Source organism: Chondrus crispus, genomic scaffold, assembly GCF_000350225.1.
Source record: "Chondrus crispus Stackhouse genomic scaffold, scaffold_250, whole genome shotgun sequence".
In the NCBI taxonomy this organism is placed as follows: Eukaryota; Rhodophyta; class Florideophyceae; order Gigartinales; family Gigartinaceae; genus Chondrus; species Chondrus crispus.
This window is the reverse complement of record NW_005179129.1, coordinates 127,932-147,394: the sequence shown is the minus strand read 5'-3', so window position 1 is coordinate 147,394 and position 19,463 is coordinate 127,932. Positions and strand designations below refer to the sequence as shown.

At 51.8% G+C, this 19,463-nt stretch overlaps 4 protein-coding genes; 1 reads left to right on the top strand and 3 right to left on the bottom strand.

The window, feature by feature from the left end:
- Positions 1-5,714: 5,714 nt before the first annotated feature.
- Positions 5,715-5,995, bottom strand: CHC_T00004828001 (hypothetical protein). XM_005716178.1 is given in 2 exon segments: positions 5,715-5,866; positions 5,867-5,995. The coding sequence occupies 1 exon segment, from the start codon at positions 5,993-5,995 to the stop codon at positions 5,867-5,869; it is 129 nt and encodes a 42-aa protein (XP_005716235.1). The 3' UTR covers positions 5,715-5,866.
- A 3,247-nt stretch (positions 5,996-9,242) lies between these two features.
- On the bottom strand, positions 9,243-9,523 carry CHC_T00004827001 (hypothetical protein). XM_005716177.1 is given in 2 exon segments: positions 9,243-9,394; positions 9,395-9,523. 1 exon segment carries the CDS (start codon positions 9,521-9,523, stop codon positions 9,395-9,397), a length of 129 nt encoding a protein of 42 aa, XP_005716234.1. The 3' UTR covers positions 9,243-9,394.
- Positions 9,524-10,418: 895 nt separating this feature from the next.
- Positions 10,419-13,418, top strand: CHC_T00010219001 (to fill in). The gene has a single exon (XM_005716176.1). The coding sequence runs from the start codon at positions 10,419-10,421 to the stop codon at positions 13,416-13,418; it is 3,000 nt and encodes a 999-aa protein (XP_005716233.1).
- Positions 13,419-16,872: 3,454 nt separating this feature from the next.
- On the bottom strand, positions 16,873-18,389 carry CHC_T00004825001 (hypothetical protein). XM_005716175.1 is given in 2 exon segments: positions 16,873-17,006; positions 17,007-18,389. 1 exon segment carries the CDS (start codon positions 18,387-18,389, stop codon positions 17,007-17,009), a length of 1,383 nt encoding a protein of 460 aa, XP_005716232.1. The 3' UTR covers positions 16,873-17,006.
- Between the last annotated feature and the right edge of the window lie 1,074 nt (positions 18,390-19,463).

The following is a 19,463-nucleotide window of genomic DNA, read 5'->3' as shown; positions in this document are numbered from 1 at the left end:
CCTATCACCCTCCAACGGGAGATGGTGGTAATGCCCAGGAAGGGTCAGGAACAGAAGGACAGGGGCCAGTAAATGCCACAAGATACCCAGCGCGAGATCGGGGACCCCCGAAGCGATACGGATTTACTTCTAAAGTGACAGTCACTGAGGATGAAGTGCAAAGTGTCGGTGCAGCATTGAGCGGACCAAATGCGGAGCAGTGGCAGAAGGCGATTCAGTCAGAATTCCAATCATTGAAGGAAAACGGTACTTGGGAAGTACAGAGTTTGCCACGTGGAAAGAAACCCATCGATTCAAAGCTGATACTAGATGTAAAGCGCAATCCTAGTGGGGAGATTGCTCGGTTCAAGGCACGGCTTGTTGCAAAGGGGTTTCAGCAGCGCACAGATGGCAACGTGTACGCCCCAGTTGTAGACTTCAGCACTGTTCGGATTTTATTGAGTGAAATGGTATCTAGAGGTGCTCACATCCATCAAATGGATGTTAAGACAGCATTCTTGCACGGCTCGATGGAGGAATCAGAAGACGTGTTTATGCTTCCCCCAGCAGGCATAAATCTGGGACTAAATGAGGGACAGGCACTCAAGCTACGCAAGGCCATCTATGGACTTAAGAAAGCGCCGAAAATTTGGAATCTCAAATGGGACAGTGAGGTGAAGCTAATTGGTTTCAAGCAGCTTCAGAGCGATGATTGTGTCTATGTCGGGGAGGATAAGTCCAGTGCGGTTCTTTGGATGGTCATATATGTGGATGACATTTTGTTGATGTCAACCTGTATGCAAGCAATCAAGGAAGCCAAGGGAAACCTGATGGGCATTTTCGACATGAAAGACCTCGGTGAAGTAAACCAATTTTTGGGGGTGGAGTTCAGAAAGGTCAGTGGTGGCTTAGAGCTCAGTCAGGAAAGGTTCACCAGGGAGTTGCTCGAACGCTTCGAGATGGGAGACTGCAAGCCAATCAGTACCCCTATGACCCCAAGCACAGCGCAGTGCGATGATGATGAGCTATGTCTGGACGTTCCTTTCAAAGAAGCCGTTGGATCACTACTGTACCTCTCAACCAGGACAAGACCGGACATTGCACAGGCAGTTGGGGTTCTCTCTCGTAAATCTTCGAACCCAACCTTCAGCGACTGGAAGTCTGTGAAGCCGGTTATGAGGTATCTAAAAGGTACTGTGAGCCTCAGTCTGGATTTCAAGAGGGGTGAAGCGACTGTACCGCGGCTGGTAGGGTACTCTGATGCAGACTGGGCCGGAGATGTTGTAGACAGAAAGTCTACTAGCGGGTTTGTGATTATGATGAACGATGTGGCTGTGTCCTGGGGTAGCAAGAAACAGACATCGACGGCAATGTCAAGCTGTGAGGCAGAATATATCGCTGAGTCAGTGCGGGAAAGAGGTTCACTGGGTACGTCAACTGCTTTCAGAACTTGGAATCAATTTCACTCAGCCAACTACTGTCTTCGAGGACAACACTGGGGCGATCAACTGGGCTTCGCGTACCAAACGCACCAAGCACGTGGAGATAAAGTTTCATTTCATCCGGGAGTTGGTGGAGAAGAAAATGATAAAGATACAGTACTGCCCGACGCAGAAGATGATTGCGGACATAATGACTAAGGCGTTTAACACTACTCGATTCAAGGAGCTGAGGGATATGATAGGAGTTTCAGAAATTTGAAGATAAACTGCCAAGGAAGGGATTCATGGAAATGTCAGCCAGATCCTCAAATTGGTTTCGTGTTTTTTATACACCTCATTCGGGTATACGGCTGCTTACATGTCCGCAGGATGGTGAGTCAGTAATGCGACGGTCCGGTCCGGACTGAACTCAAGGATGTTACGTTACGTGTTAGTATCACATAGTTTACAGTAAGAGGGCTCCTCAGTAGGGTACTACAGTGAGTTAGAAGGCCAGCACCCGTCTACTTAAGGAGCAGAAAGTCTTGAGTTGAGTGAGTAAAAGGGCGTGGGAAGACAAGGACCGAACGCCTTCTGTTGTATTAAGTCAACAGGATGAAGCACATTACTGTGTTAGTCAATTACACTATCAATAGGTTACCTTATATCCTGGCGTTGCATGCCACTTAGCGTAACATCCCTCCGGTTATGTAATGGCTAGTCCATTGGGAACCATGCGGATCGTAAAGATTGGTGAAATATTTCCACAGGCTTACAAATTTCGGCATATGCGCTACTGCACGTCATCAACATTCATAAACTCAGATGTGCTGCTGTTTTTATCTTTTTGTACCCTTCTAAGCGCCACAAGAACCAACTCATGGCTAGGTATGATTCATGCGTCTCTATTCTCCCACTGGGCACTGAAACACGGTTCTTACTCAGTTTCAAAATTGTAGTCTGCTTTCTTCACACTTAACAGTACACACGAGTACCGTACACAACTCGGTACGGTCTCTGCGTGGTTTAGTCGCACGATTGTTCCCAGATAGACACCGATGAGCATGCGCTGTTTTGTATCGCATTTGCACGACGACCAGTACCTTGCCCCCCCTGCCTTCTTGACCACAAACCAATTGTAGTTCGTCCTGCAAAAGAAGTCTCTATCTTTCTGGATCGCTTCTCTCTACTGAGAGTTAGAACTTTGATTCACATCTTCGACGGAAGGTACATACGTACAGAACTGACCCCTGTCGCGCAAAACCGCGTCCGTCAAATTTGAAACTCCCCAGAGGCCTGTGCACATGCACTACGAGGTTTCTTCGCTCCCTGTAAACCGTTCATCACGACAATACTGTATTGTTCAAGAGAAATTGGAAGCTAGGAGAAATTAGAATGCTTCTGATGCTTTTCCTGTGTCGCGATATCACACGAATAGGTCCCTACAGGCGAGTCGGTGAATACTTTCTGTCTAGATCCCGATATCATCGCCGACCGTGAGCGCCAACAGAAGCTGGAAAACATACACTTGAGTTCAAACATATATTGTATATACATTCGATTTCAGTATTGTGGCTAAACAACAGTACGTGCTCACGCCGCAGCTTCCAACTCGCAGTGCAGTGTGGGGGATGAGGAATGCATCATGTTTTGCAGTGTTCAACAGGATGTTCAAAAGTCGCGCTTCCGACCAGCGAGCTGACAAAGCGAGGTGGAAACTCGTTCATTCAAAATCACAATGGGATGGTTCATCTGGGGGTTTTCTCCCAGACGTACCCGAAGTGCAAGAGCATGTGCAAAGTGCTATGCGCTATATGCTACGTGCTATGTGCTCTGTGCTATGCGGGAGTTGAGGTTGAACTTGACTGCTCCCGCTACCCTCTCTTGTACTACACGTCCTTCTCAAAAAAATGAAACGTCGTGTTCATGCAGGCTCCCTAATTCCACACCACCCTTGCACGCAGTAAATTTGATCTCCCAAAGTCCACTACCACTCCCATCGCGACTCCCGTACAACGAGTCCAACGACTTTGGCCCTGCTCCTATACACATCATATACATCGACAGGTCCACGTGCAACCAGCTCACCGAGAGGCGCTCCGTGTCTCGAACAGAAGAAACCAGCACATATGGACTTGGGCCAAGCACTCTCCGTTTTCTCCATGTAGTTTCTGCCACAAACTCACCTATCTCACAATACCGCAGTGCCTTTTTTCTTTCTTTCTAGCATGTTTCGAGTCTGATCCCAGCGCAATGCTTCTGCCATCGCATTTCCGTAGTGTGATCACTTCCTTGCCATGGGAGATCGACGGAGGCAACCTCTTCAAACCAGCCCCAGCGCAATGAAAGCGGTTTCCAGGAACAAAGACGGACAGCGACTGATGGGGTTCACGGGGTGCGTATGCATGAGACGGACCTGAAATGAAACAGAACAGAACCTGTGCATGAAAATGAAAATTGCTTTATTAAGGGGGAGCATTAATCGAAACAGGGCCTTGCTTCACATTTGGACAAAGACAGTGATACTGCCTAGCAGGCCTGAGTACCCGCCATGACCGAAATGGGCGTGGTGCAAGGAACGCCACCGCTACTTTCTGGTTTTCTTAGTATAGCACATCGTATTGCACATCGCAGCACTGGAAGTGGCGCCTGTTGCGGTTCTTCTTGTTGCGGGACCCACGAACTGCGAAGCCCAAACCGTTGCGTTCCGTGAGGCACCTGGTCACCTCGCAGAATGGACGATTGCTGCACTCCTTCCTAGCCCACCTCTTCCTGCCACACTGGCACGGGCATTTGAACAGGGGGGGAATTTTGGTGGTTGTCGTGGTGGCGGTGGTGGTGGTGGTGGTGGTGGTGGTGGTGGTGGAGGGTTTGTCCGTTGGGGGATAAGTGTGTGTCTTGGCAGTGGTGGTAGTGGTGGTGGTAGTGGTGGTGGTGGGTTTGTCCGTTGGGGGATAAGTGTGTGTCTTGGCGGTGGTGGTAGTGGTGGTGGTGGTGGGTTTGTCCGTTGGGGGATAAGTGTCTTGACAGCAGGTGAACCCCTTTTGAGAGCCCTTCCAACACTCCTTCATGACGCAGTGGGAACGGAAACGGCGGCGATCACAATACAGTTTGACCTTTTCGTAACCACCATATCCAGCTCGGCATTGGCATGGGCATCTCGTGGACGACCCGCTTGACGACCCACTGCGAATGGAGTCAGGGATTTCAGCAGCGAGTGCCGAAGCCAGCACCAGAACGAAGAGGGCGAGGAAGAGAGTCAGCTTGATCATTGCGTGAGGTCGGTTGGAGAGTTGGAGTTGTGAGTGAAATTAACGTTTAAATGCTGAATACAAGTTGGTGAGCATCAGGGGAGGAGGGAGGGTGGTCTCAGGGCTTTTTATAGTGAAGAGCGAGGCCCCGTCCCAAGGAAAGAATGTGTGACACACAAGTTTTAGAGAATCCACTGAAGGCGCAGCTACGTTTTCCGCCTGTTGCGGAAACGTTCGGAAACTTCACAGTAGAGTGACGTTGCTGTGGCATACAGTGTCGGTACCACAATGTTGGTATCTAGGGCATGTGAGGGTTTTCTTCTGGGAACATACAATCGAAACGAGAGAGAAGAGGTGGTAATCTAGCGCTGCACACGTACACATACACAAAGGCACATTCAAACGCACACACAAACGCACGCACAAACACACAAACATTACTTACTTGATGCCGAAAGGAGGAGGAAAGGAAACAGTAGTGCCAGGTGGCCTGATCTTCTGTTCTCTACGATAGTGACACGGAATACAGTACAGTAGTCGCCAAACCCTCGACCCTTCTATGACCTTCTGTGACCTGGAAAACCGGAAACCCAAAACGGGTACCGAAGATGTCCGACCAACGGTTGGTGGCCCGCATGCATCCTACCATACTACACCCTGAGTAACGACGCACAATGCTTTGGGTGTCATACCTTTATTTCAACTGCATTGCAACTGCAGTAACCCAAGAAACGTTACGGTGCAGATATACATCACAATATCTTGGGAGTTATGGCCGGCGACAAAGACGTTTTTTTTTCTTCCCCAATGCCTCGGTCACTGGCGACTCGCTCGAGTAGAAAATCCTTGAATTGCTGCAACCCATAAGGCTTCTCCGTTGTTACAACCACGTACGCTCTGGAACGTCCCGCAAGGCCGTCCCATCTCAGTCGATCTCCACCATATGCGGTTCCCTCTTTACAATTTCCAAACCGAGCCAACTCTCCGTTCACGCGTGAATATCGCCGCAGCCCTTTCTACCGTATGTTTCACTGCATTCGTTCCTTACTCTAGTCGTACAGGACACCACCGACAAGCACAACCGGAAACATTCATAAACTCAGATGTGCTGCTGTTTTTATCTTTTTGTACCCTTCTAAGCGCCACAAGAACCAACTCATGGCTAGGTATGATTCATGCGTCTCTATTCTCCCACTGGGCACTGAAACACGGTTCTTACTCAGTTTCAAAATTGTAGTCTGCTTTCTTCACACTTAACAGTACACACGAGTACCGTACACAACTCGGTACGGTCTCTGCGTGGTTTAGTCGCACGATTGTTCCCAGATAGACACCGATGAGCATGCGCTGTTTTGTATCGCATTTGCACGACGACCAGTACCTTGCCCCCCCTGCCTTCTTGACCACAAACCAATTGTAGTTCGTCCTGCAAAAGAAGTCTCTATCTTTCTGGATCGCTTCTCTCTACTGAGAGTTAGAACTTTGATTCACATCTTCGACGGAAGGTACATACGTACAGAACTGACCCCTGTCGCGCAAAACCGCGTCCGTCAAATTTGAAACTCCCCAGAGGCCTGTGCACATGCACTACGAGGTTTCTTCGCTCCCTGTAAACCGTTCATCACGACAATACTGTATTGTTCAAGAGAAATTGGAAGCTAGGAGAAATTAGAATGCTTCTGATGCTTTTCCTGTGTCGCGATATCACACGAATAGGTCCCTACAGGCGAGTCGGTGAATACTTTCTGTCTAGATCCCGATATCATCGCCGACCGTGAGCGCCAACAGAAGCTGGAAAACATACACTTGAGTTCAAACATATATTGTATATACATTCGATTTCAGTATTGTGGCTAAACAACAGTACGTGCTCACGCCGCAGCTTCCAACTCGCAGTGCAGTGTGGGGGATGAGGAATGCATCATGTTTTGCAGTGTTCAACAGGATGTTCAAAAGTCGCGCTTCCGACCAGCGAGCTGACAAAGCGAGGTGGAAACTCGTTCATTCAAAATCACAATGGGATGGTTCATCTGGGGGTTTTCTCCCAGACGTACCCGAAGTGCAAGAGCATGTGCAAAGTGCTATGCGCTATATGCTACGTGCTATGTGCTCTGTGCTATGCGGGAGTTGAGGTTGAACTTGACTGCTCCCGCTACCCTCTCTTGTACTACACGTCCTTCTCAAAAAAATGAAACGTCGTGTTCATGCAGGCTCCCTAATTCCACACCACCCTTGCACGCAGTAAATTTGATCTCCCAAAGTCCACTACCACTCCCATCGCGACTCCCGTACAACGAGTCCAACGACTTTGGCCCTGCTCCTATACACATCATATACATCGACAGGTCCACGTGCAACCAGCTCACCGAGAGGCGCTCCGTGTCTCGAACAGAAGAAACCAGCACATATGGACTTGGGCCAAGCACTCTCCGTTTTCTCCATGTAGTTTCTGCCACAAACTCACCTATCTCACAATACCGCAGTGCCTTTTTTCTTTCTTTCTAGCATGTTTCGAGTCTGATCCCAGCGCAATGCTTCTGCCATCGCATTTCCGTAGTGTGATCACTTCCTTGCCATGGGAGATCGACGGAGGCAACCTCTTCAAACCAGCCCCAGCGCAATGAAAGCGGTTTCCAGGAACAAAGACGGACAGCGACTGATGGGGTTCACGGGGTGCGTATGCATGAGACGGACCTGAAATGAAACAGAACAGAACCTGTGCATGAAAATGAAAATTGCTTTATTAAGGGGGAGCATTAATCGAAACAGGGCCTTGCTTCACATTTGGACAAAGACAGTGATACTGCCTAGCAGGCCTGAGTACCCGCCATGACCGAAATGGGCGTGGTGCAAGGAACGCCACCGCTACTTTCTGGTTTTCTTAGTATAGCACATCGTATTGCACATCGCAGCACTGGAAGTGGCGCCTGTTGCGGTTCTTCTTGTTGCGGGACCCACGAACTGCGAAGCCCAAACCGTTGCGTTCCGTGAGGCACCTGGTCACCTCGCAGAATGGACGATTGCTGCACTCCTTCCTAGCCCACCTCTTCCTGCCACACTGGCACGGGCATTTGAACAGGGGGGGAATTTTGGTGGTTGTCGTGGTGGCGGTGGTGGTGGTGGTGGTGGTGGTGGTGGTGGTGGAGGGTTTGTCCGTTGGGGGATAAGTGTGTGTCTTGGCAGTGGTGGTAGTGGTGGTGGTAGTGGTGGTGGTGGGTTTGTCCGTTGGGGGATAAGTGTGTGTCTTGGCGGTGGTGGTAGTGGTGGTGGTGGTGGGTTTGTCCGTTGGGGGATAAGTGTCTTGACAGCAGGTGAACCCCTTTTGAGAGCCCTTCCAACACTCCTTCATGACGCAGTGGGAACGGAAACGGCGGCGATCACAATACAGTTTGACCTTTTCGTAACCACCATATCCAGCTCGGCATTGGCATGGGCATCTCGTGGACGACCCGCTTGACGACCCACTGCGAATGGAGTCAGGGATTTCAGCAGCGAGTGCCGAAGCCAGCACCAGAACGAAGAGGGCGAGGAAGAGAGTCAGCTTGATCATTGCGTGAGGTCGGTTGGAGAGTTGGAGTTGTGAGTGAAATTAACGTTTAAATGCTGAATACGAGTTGGTGAGCATCAGGGGAGGAGGGAGGGTGGTCTCAGGGCTTTTTATAGTGAAGAGCGAGGCCCCGTCCCAAGGAAAGAATGTGTGACACACAAGTTTTAGAGAATCCACTGAAGGCGCAGCTACGTTTTCCGCCTGTTGCGGAAACGTTCGGAAACTTCACAGTAGAGTGACGTTGCTGTGGCATACAGTGTCGGTACCACAATGCTGGTATCTAGGGCATGTGAGGGTTTTCTTCTGGGAACATACAATCGAAACGAGAGAGAAGAGGTGGTAATCTAGCGCTGCACACGTACACATACACAAAGGCACATTCAAACGCACACACAAACGCACGCACACACACACAAACATTACTTACTTGATGCCGAAAGGAGGAGGAAAGGAAACAGTAGTGCCAGGTGGCCTGATCTTCTGTTCTCTACGATAGTGACACGGAATACAGTACAGTAGTCGCCAAACCCTCGACCCTTCTGTGACCTTCTGTGACCTGGAAAACCGGAAACCCAAAACGGGTACCGAAGATGTCCGACCAACGGTTGGTGGCCCGCATGCATCCTACCATACTACACCCTGAGTAACGACGCACAATGCTTTGGGTGTCATACCTTTATTTCAACTGCATTGCAACTGCAGTAACCCAAGAAACGTTACGGTGCAGATATACATCACAATATCTTGGAGTTATGGCCGGCGACAAAGACGTTTTTTTTTCTTCCCCAATGCCTCGGTCACTGGCGACTCGCTCGAGTAGAAAATCCTTGAATTGCTGCAACCCATAAGGCTTCTCCGTTGTTACAACCACGTACGCTCTGGAACGTCCCGCAAGGCCGTCCCATCTCAGTCGATCTCCACCATATGCGGTTCCCTCTTTACAATTTCCAAACCGAGCCAACTCTCCGTTCACGCGTGAATATCGCCGCAGCCCTTTCTACCGTATGTTTCACTGCATTCGTTCCTTACTCTCGTCGTACAGGACACCACCGACAAGCACAACCGGAAACATTCATAAACTCAGATGTGCTGCTGTTTTTATCTTTTTGTACCCTTCTAAGCGCCACAAGAACCAACTCATGGCTAGGTATGATTCATGCGTCTCTATTCTCCCACTGGGCACTGAAACACGGTTCTTACTCAGTTTCAAAATTGTAGTCTGCTTTCTTCACACTTAACAGTACACACGAGTACCGTACACAACTCGGTACGGTCTCTGCGTGGTTTAGTCGCACGATTGTTCCCAGATAGACACCGATGAGCATGCGCTGTTTTGTATCGCATTTGCACGACGACCAGTACCTTGCCCCCCCTGCCTTCTTGACCACAAACCAATTGTAGTTCGTCCTGCAAAAGAAGTCTCTATCTTTCTGGATCGCTTCTCTCTATTGAGAGTTATAACTTTGATTCACATCTTCGACGGTATCTTTCGCGGTTGCTTCGGCGGCATCTGTGGCAGATCCTGTCACGCTTTGATCCGTTGATGGACTCTGCACAGATGAAGCGATAGGGGCGTCCATGACGCATATCGATACGACCCGTGCAGTCTGAGACTCATTTGTGCTGATGAAAAGAACGGAAAACCCACTTCGTTTTCCTTCAAGACGGGTCGATCTGGCACTGCTGTGATCAGGCGGTTGTGAAATATGTGGAAAACTCACATGCCCCCAGTTTTCGGTATGATGTGAGTTTTGCCAAACGCTTTGTCTGAAAAATTTGCGTTTAGAAAATTTGAGCAAACACGCCGCCAAAACACGCGTTTACGTGGCATGTTAAGACACACCCTCAGGGTGTGTCTTAACATGCCCCGTTTTGCTGCGGTTTGCTTTGCTTTGCCCAAAGAAGTGATTTGGCGTGCTATGAGTGGTTCCTTCGTTTTAATTTATGTGTTTAAGAAAAGCAAGGGCGTAAGAAGCATACGGTATTTGTTAAGAATTTAAAAGTATTCCTGGCAAAACCGGGCAAGGCAAAGCAAACCAGCCTGTTAAGTTACTACCCGCATCCTCACGAACGCACTCCCATGGTGCCAGGACCGGATTTGGCACGCAGTGGTTAAGAAAACCCGTATGCAACAAGCCTGTTGCCTTCACATCACCAGACCTCGAAACCTCACACTCCACTCTGCACTTCAGGCCCGTGCCGTGTTGGGTGGGCCATGTGATGCCTCACCGTCTCCCGCTCTGCGAACAGAATGCGGGTCTGCTCACTGTTCTCCGGGAGTTAAGCCACGAGTACTCCGACTCGCTCAACACCTCCCGCGTCCTAAGTCGCGCTGTCCGTTCCCTCGAGCACTACCGCACAAGAGTCACCTCACGCGAGGAATTTTTACTCGTCCCCAATGTCGGCGAGTGGATCGCAACCAAAGTTCAGATCAGAATTCAAAACTGCTGGGCTGTGCAGGCCATTACGGGGGCAGACGGTTCATGTCCGGACCAACCCCGGGACCCCGAGGAGAACCTCCAGCCACGGCAGGAGGCTACATCGTCAGTACCGAACCGACAGCAGGTTCCCAGCGGCGCTTCTGTTCTCGAGCAAAGCGATGAAGAAGCATCGCCCCCAGCCAACAACCCGATACCATCGCACGCCAGAGGCCGAGGTAGATCCAGGCGTCGTTCTCTAACACATGCCGCAAACCTGTCCGCGGGTCTTTCCGCCGGCGGGCGCCGCCCGTATCGGCCCCGGTATCGCAGCGCACCCTACGCCATTCTGATTGCGCTTTACAAGGCCACGTTGGAGGGTTGCCATCAGATGCGCAAGCGCGACATTGCGGAGCTCGCGCAGCCGTACGCGGATGACCGCATCCTTGCACCGGCGTCGGAGGATCGTCGGACCTGGTACAATGGCTGGTCTAGCGTCAACTCGCAGCTCGTGCAAAGGCGTCTTATAAAAACCTGGAGCAACCCGAAATGGTACGCTCTCACGGAGGAGGGCTTGACCATGGCGAAGGATCTTTTTGAAATGCAGATCAGCGCTGTGGAACGGACGGTCGAGGAGTACGTGCGCGCTGGGGATGTTGCCAGTGGAAGAGACGGTCAAGCGCAGGCAGAACCGAGATCTTCCACGAGTGGTGACTGCACGGGTGCTGCGGAACGGCTTGATGGGCACATTCAGGGAGCCTGCGAATTCGGGCAGTTAGGGTCATCGGGAGCTGGAAAGCAGAATGGACGTTTCGAAAAGGAACAAGTCGGGAATCGGAAGGCAAGCCACCGCGGGGGAATGCGATTCACGAAACAAGTGAACAGGGCAATTGATGTCGTGGAGCGCTTGGAGCGAGATGGCGAGGAGCGTGAGTTGTGTTTGCAGATTCTGGGAGAACTGTTCGAGAAGGAACAGTTTCCCAAAACGACGGAAAAGCTCTACGAGAAGCTGACTGAAGCGCTGTGGAAGAAAAAATGGAAAGAGACCGCACGAGGTGAAGATGTGCGAAAGATTCAGATACGCCCTTTCGAAAATGGTGCTACCGGAAACCGTGGCGCTGCGGGGGGATATGACTTGAATGAACGCCGGAAGATCACAGCACTTTCGTGTGAGATGAACGACCGTGCACCGTCGAAAATTTATTTCGACCCAGGAGTAACAACTGCACCAGCGCCCACAGGAGTGGAAAATATATCGGTGGACGTTCGCAACGGACTGAATGTAGCTGGTGTCAGGCCCACAACTTCTCCGCTCCAAGGAGCTGGGTATAGCAACGGATCGGAAGGTGTGAATTATGCGGGATCCTCTAATGAATCTCCTCGCAACAGATCTGCCCAGGAATCATACGATTCGTTGTCTCAGAAGAAGCCCTGTCCTGAAGGGGCGATTCCCGTTATCTCTCTTGAGGAGGACAGTGATGCAGGTAGCAATGACCCGCAACTTAGTGACCCTTCGACAAGTCGGAGAGCTGAACAACAGCCGAAAACACAGCGATCTCCACATGCATCAGATGACAACTGGTCTACTGGTATTGAGAATATGTCTATGGGGAACGACATGGGAACGCCACAACCACTGGTACAGGATGAAGTGGTCTACGTATGTGACGAAGACACACCACGCGCCAACGTGAAGGCGAGAGTTGATGGAGTTTCCTCTAGTATAATCGACGAAGCCGTGGGCTCAATATCGCCCTCTGGCAGAGGGCCCTACAACAAGACTCCCCAGGGCCTCATGACTAGTGATTCCACCTTGTGGCGACAAGAGCATGAGGAGCATAGTCATTGCTATCCGTCGATGCCAGGAGAACTGAAAAATGCTAGCAGTGCTACCAGAAAAGACAAACAAGCTTTAACCACGCCGTCAGCGCATGAGGCTGCGCCTGAGTTAGACGCAACAGTATCCCGTGATCCAGGCTCTCAAGGCTCTGGAGTTGGAGTTCCGGAGTGTCGGGTTGTGCTGGTGGTCGACTCAATGGAGCGCGTGCGAAAGAGATCGCGAGACATACTTGATACGATAAAGGGTCAATTGCTTGCTCAAGGAGTCGACTGCGAAGTGCGACAACTACCATGTGGTGATGCGATGTTTGTCGCACAGTATCCCGGTGGAATTGAGGTTATTCTAGACTACATCATTGAACGGAAAACATTGGAGGACTTCCACGCTTCCATGCGCGACGGACGAGAGAGAAGGCAGGCGTTCATGATGCGACAGGCCCAGATACCACGCCGGATATTTTTGCTGGAGGGTGACGTGAAGCGGAGTGCGTTGCTGAGGAACAACGCGTCATTTGAGAAGCGCAGGGCGGAGATCGAGGTATGCGATGACTTCTACGTGAAAAAGACGAAGAGCCTCGACGACACTCTGTGGTTCTATTCGTCAATGTACAAACGTCTATGCATGCAGTTTTCGGAGCGGCCATTGGCATTGGCGATGGAGGGGCGAAACTTGTATCAAAACTGGAACGAACGGATGAGGGGCCTAACAAGAGGGATATCGCTTGGACAGCTATTCATGCTGCAGCTGTGCCAGGTTAAGCACGTTGGGAAGGACACGGCTGTGGGCATCGTGAAAAGTGGATGTAAAACGCCTATTGCTTTGTACGAAAGGTTTCGAAGCGTACAGAATGAGGCGGACAGAGAGAATGTGTTTGCGGGAGAGGTCGGCATCAACAAAAAGGCAGTGCGGACCTTGGCAAAGCTTTTCACAGCAAGTGAGTATGAAGTAGAAGCAGCGCTATGAAACGACACCAAGCGCTTGAGAAGCTACAGGAAGAGCACTCCATGGCATGGTTCTGCAGTGCTCTAGTCTTGAGAGGACCATCGCTGAATGAAAATGTTCGCAGAGTTCGCAACACTGTTTTACGGGGACCGATACTGAATGTAACCTGGAGCCAGTGCAAGCGTGATACAAGTGAGACTACACCCGGTAACGGGATTTAGTCTGGGGGAAAAATTAGTGGAGAAAATGCCTAGTACCCAATTAGAATGGCCTACACTAATATCAGTTCGACATGGATTAACTTTATTTAAAGACAGGGCGGTGTCCCACAGTATCAGTTCGGTGACTTTTGCCAAAAAATGGGCCAATCCATTTTCCCCCGACTGTATAAAGTGGGGTACCCAAATTAGAGTAGGCCATGCTAATTTATGTTCCAAGGTGCCGAAAATAGGCCTGTAAATTAGTCTAGCCCATACTAAATCCTGTTATCGGTGTAGCTGCAAACGGGGCATGTTAACACCCTTTGTTGCATTCCTTTTCGCTTTCTTCGCCGTCTCCTACGCTTCCTCGGTTGTCCGCAATTTCAATGTCATTCCGCTCGAAGCGGCGTCCCCAAGCCCTAGTCCTGCAGCCAAGAAGATCGCCAATATTATTCCTCTCTCTCGCCAGAAGGTAACTGACTTGGTCGTCGACTCGTCTGAGAATGGACTCGGCCGCGTTACCACTGTTGGAATCAGCGTCACCCGCGGCGCCAGAGCCGTGCTCAACTTCGACATCACAGTTAACGCTGTCGACGCCCGGACGCTCGACATTGCCAGTGAGAGCATCACCGAGGTTCTCACCGCATCCGAGCGTGCCCAGTTTTTGGAGGAGAGGGAGAGCTTCGACGGTGGTCTCACACTTCCCCTTTTTGAGCTCCTCGGTCTTGATCTTTCAGAGACTGTCACCAGAGAGCAGATCGAGGAAGCGGCTGAGAGCGTGGAGAACTTCGAAACTAAATCTACTGTTGTGAATGAAATCTTGGAGAATGTCTCCGACACGAGAATCCGGATCAACGGCACTCTCACTGCCATGGGAGTGAGTAACATCCCGACCGTTGCATTTGCTTTCATCGAGCTCTCTGCACTCACATTCACGGACGGGTCGTCCCAGTTGGTCGTGTCTACCAGGGATGAGGACGCTGTTGCAGCAGACCGCAGAGGTGAGCCGGTTGACACGTCCGATCAGGACCTCGATGTCATTTGCGTGTCAGGATTCTTCTGCTAAGTTGAAGTCGAAGTCCATCGGACTCAAATTGGGCTGCCATAGCAACTGTTCGCGTTAGATTCGTGCCTCAAGCAGCAATAAACATGAACTGATGTTACACCTTGTCAATGACGGTTTTATGCTGTGCCGTCGTCTAGCTCTGTACTCAAACCCAGGACGAGATGACTAATTTGAAGAAATACACATTTCTTTGGCGGCATAGCGACAGTACGCTCTCCCCAGACTATGCAGTATGCACAGTTTCTTCCGATTATTCCCCTATCGCAAATCAGAGTTTCGCCACATAGCGTTAGGCGGGAGCTTTCCTTGAAGGCGTCCGTTTGACCCCGTAGTTCCTTTTCTCGAAAGACGTGTGGGTTATCCAAGCTATGAAAATGGGTAATGAAAATGGTAAGAGCATGAGAGAGTTTGCTTCCCGTTCCAGCCTCGCTGCTAGGAGTGAAAAATCGATCTTCCTCTACAATCCTTATGTAAGACATCACCACTGGTGTTTTGAGGAACTTGGCGAACTTTGATTGGCCACTCGCTATTTTACACCTTTGCTTTTTTAAAAGACATTGCCGAGAACCGCATTGACTCCGACGACTGTTGCATTGGATGTCATGTACAGTACCCTTCTCACTGGTATAATTTGGGTAATGGTGTGTGTATTTTGGGCACTTTTCAACCCACGATCCTCTGGGATCCTCTGCCCTCCCCGCCTTCCACAACTACTTGGGTATGCAGAGTCCATCTCTCACACACGCACATACACGCACCCAGCACCTGGACAGTAAAGTTTTTCCTCCTCTTTTCTGTCCGCCTCCTGGCTCGACGGTGGCGGTATGCCGCCGGAAATGAGAGCTCAAACCCTCACACACAAGTGATGAATCAACAAGAGTAGAGAAGAGCGGGCTAGCCGTGCAAAACGCCTTTTTTTATAACATGAAAGGCGTGGCTTTTCTGACGTGCAATGCCCCTCAGATGCTCTCACAGCCTGCGAGATGTGGAAATGTGGACAGCAAGCACACACTGGCTATCAAGGCACGCGGGCGGCGTGTGTCAACAAGGTCAGTTGGTGAGAAGGGAAGTAAGGTACCTGTTGGAAGAGAGGAGGTTGTTCGCAATTTGGAGAGCAGTTTTTGGACTTCTCTGGATGATATTTCCTTAAAAAAGTGGCCTAGACGTTCTCCACCTCGTCGATAAGGGAGGGAAGAGAGTACTCGTGCAGATCGGCAGCACGTCGCGGCGCGGAGTTCGCTGAGATTGTCGCAACTCCGATGTAAAGTAACTCCGATGTAAAGTATTTATGTGGGTACCCGAATTAAGCCGGATGGCACATGGAGCGGCCAAAAATTGATTTTTTGATACCGAAAAACCGGCCAGTAGAGGGGTAAAATGACCGATTGCAGGAAAATCCTAAACGTGCCCAAATTATACCAGTGAGCAGGGCAGAAGGGTACAGCGCCCTTTCACGGTGGAGACTTTTCGGACAGCCCGATGAATTGGTGAGCGGATCTTGACATGGAAACAGCAAACTGGTCATACCCGCACGTTTGTCGCTCGGGTGCTACAGTAACGCTGTTTCCGAAACAGAATGCATCGTCTTGACGAAAGTATACAATGTATTACGTCTCTTGGCCATTCGTGCTTGGCCATTCGTGCCACTTGTCCGCTGGGACTTCAGAACGGTATAGAATACGTAGCGTAGCCAAAATTCTTTTTCCTGAAGGAGATGAAGAGGATTGGGATCTGCAGCAATGAACCTCTTTGGAAAGCTGCAGACTTTGCAAAACTTAATCGGTAAACGAAATATGCAATGCATTGAGTCGATTTTCGCATTTGAACGCTTTCGGCAAGAGCGCAAAACGAGCATGTCGAAAACCGGCTTCATCCTGTATGAGGCCACTTTTTGCACCTGGGCCCATAGCACCTTGTCATTTCCGACGTTTCGAGAACGCTGTGTAATGCCAAACGTAGAACATGACGACGCCAGAACGTGAACACGTATCCGGCAGCATGCAGCCTTTTTATTGGGGATAAGGGAGGTTGTCACTCGGGGAATGGGCCATGCGGCGATATTGCGACGCAAAGGCCTTTTTTTGTGAGAATCGAGGAGAGGAAAATACATTCCTTTGGAAGAAATTCACGCCGCCAGACTGGAAACCACCTTTCCCAATCGGCGGAGTCTCTCTGCTGTCTACATGCGGAGGCCTTGTCCGCAGAGCATCGTGGTCAAACTAATCTTTATGAAACGAACTATGTACTCAAGAAAAAATATTGAACTTTCGTTGACCGTCTGCGAAACCACGACAATCGTGGACAAAGACTGCCTCCACCATCGACAAGCACGAGCAGTGCTGCTCACATAAACGGTCTGTGCTTCTGTGATTCCAGTACCTGCCCCCTCGCCAGCCGGTGAGGCGCACCCCCTTCGCCCCACGATTGCTTCAAAAACGCAACCATCTCCCGGAACACTTGGACTTCCGGCAGAGTTTTCCCTTGAAAAAAAGCAAGCTTATCCTCTTGACATGCCTCCCGATACTTTGGCCACACATCCGTATGCTCGCTTGCATGCGCGTTGAGCCTTCGGGCACAGAATGGCGCCCGTTCCATGCGTATGAACCCGCTAGACCGCCCCGGGCATCCTAACACCGCACACAGCTTACACGCCAGCCACGTTGGCGAGCCGCTTGTTGGGCAGCGCTCGACAATGAGCAGGCCGTATGTGATTACCAGACGAACGACGTTTGCTTCTTGGGGGGAGAGGGCGTGGTGCGTGCCATTGGTGGGAGGGGCAGTTGCTGCGGCTTTGGTTGCGGCTTTGGCTGCGGCTTTGGATGCGGCTTTGGCTGCGGCTTTGGCTGCGGCTTTAGCGTCTGCTTTGGCTGCCTTCTTTTCCTTTTTGGCCTGGCGCTTGAGTTTTCTTCTTTCCTGCGCTTCTTTTTTCGGGAGCTTCTTCGTGGGAACTTGTTTCTGAGCTAGCTCTGGCCCCGAAGGTTTCGAGGAAGTTGTGTCGCTGGGGGCCGTCGGTGGGGTCACAGTCTTCGGTTTGGAGAAAGAATTTTGGGAGAAAGAATCTTTCGTGCCCTTGTCCGGGACGCTTTTCAGCTTGTTCTGTTTCTTCTCGTCGTCTTCGCTCTTCTCAGTGACGCACTTCTCCGGCAACTTCAGGTCTGCAGTTTTCGCTCGCTTTGCCTTTTTGGGCGCTATGGAAGGATCTGAAGTACGTCGATCTGGGGAGGACTCTCTAGTGCGCTTGCTGGGGGCAACTTTCAAATTATCCTCCTCTAAATTGATAACTTCGATATCTTGTGTGCGGCGATTGAGCGGAACAGAAGCAGCGAGATATGGCCTTCCTCTGAGCTTCTCCTTGATCACAATAGCCCGACCTGCCTTTGCTGCAACCGTCTGGGATGTACTTTTCGACGGCAGCCGGGAAACTGGAAGGTCCACCGCAGCCTGCAGCCCTGTTCTGGCTGGGACGTTGGCTAGTACAAGGGTTTTCGTCGCTGGCATCGATGACCGTGGAACGGGAGTAGTGTAAGTTTTGCTTCCGTCCCGTGGCAAGGACGCCGTCCTGGACGGTGTTGAACGAGGCTTGGCGGGTAGCGGATTTCCTCGTGGTGGCTTCGACTCTCTCCGGTTTGATGGTTGAGGAGCATGTCCTGTCCGTCGCACGACGCCGCGAGATTCCGTTGCGTTTTGCTCTCTTTGTAGGGATAGTCGTGAATCAGAATCTTGCATTGGTCCTCGCGTCGGAGCTGCTTGTATCTCTGCTCTCAACCTATTTGCTCGATCCGTGATAAGCTTTTGTTTTGCTACTCGGGGCTCTGGTTGTACACTTGCTACCTTCCAGGCTTCTCGCGAGGACGATTCCCGAGCAGGAGCACAATTCCTGTTTGCGTGTGGGTCCGAAGGCGGGATATCGGCAAAGTTTAGGCCAACGTGAGGCGTTTCTTGTTCGGAAGGGACGGCGCATCGCAGTCTGCGTGGTTTGGAAGCAGGAGAACCACGCGACATCCGGTGTGTGCCCAGCCGTGAGGGCGGTTCCCGTGCATCCCGAATGAGCTTTCGTGAGGGCGGTTCCCGCGTATCCCGAACGGGCTTTTGTACAGGATGTGGCGGTTGCACCAGGTGTTTCCTCGGCGCGACACATTCCTCCGCCGTCGCCACCACGATCTGGACCTCGCGCTGACCCACTGTCACACGCACCTGCGTAGATGAATCGCGTGACAACACGCTCGCCACAGCCGCCACGCGGGCGCCCTCCTGCACGACGGGCAGCCGACGCGGCGGCGGCGGCGGCGCCGCCGCCTCTACCGGCGCGTAATCCTCGTCGGCGATCTCCGAGCGCCACAGGGCGGCCTGGCGGAGGGTGCGGGCCATCTCGGCGAGCGGGACGTCCTCGATGTCCGGGGCGCGCGCATGCGCGACGCGCGGCGCGCGCGGCGGCGGGGCGATGAGCGCGGTGGACCCGGAGAGGCGCGGGGCGTAGCAGAGGGGCAGCGGTACCCGCTGGGCGGGCGGCTGCGGCGGCGGAGGCGCGAGCAGCGCGCGCGGCCAGGTGTGGTCGCGCGGCGGCGCGCACGCCGGCTCGGGCTTGACGCGCGGGTCGTGCGGCGTGGCGGGCGTCAAAGCGGAGGCGGACGCCGGCTGGGGCTCGGGCTTGGGCTCGGGCGCGGCGCTAGAGGCCGGGTGGTGCGGGAGCGCGAGCAGGGTCGGCTCGGGCTTGCGGCGCAGGTTGACGGCCTCGGCGGCCACCGCGCGCCAGCGCGCATCGGGCGCGCGCGGAGCCGACGGGGGCGGAGGGGGGCGGCG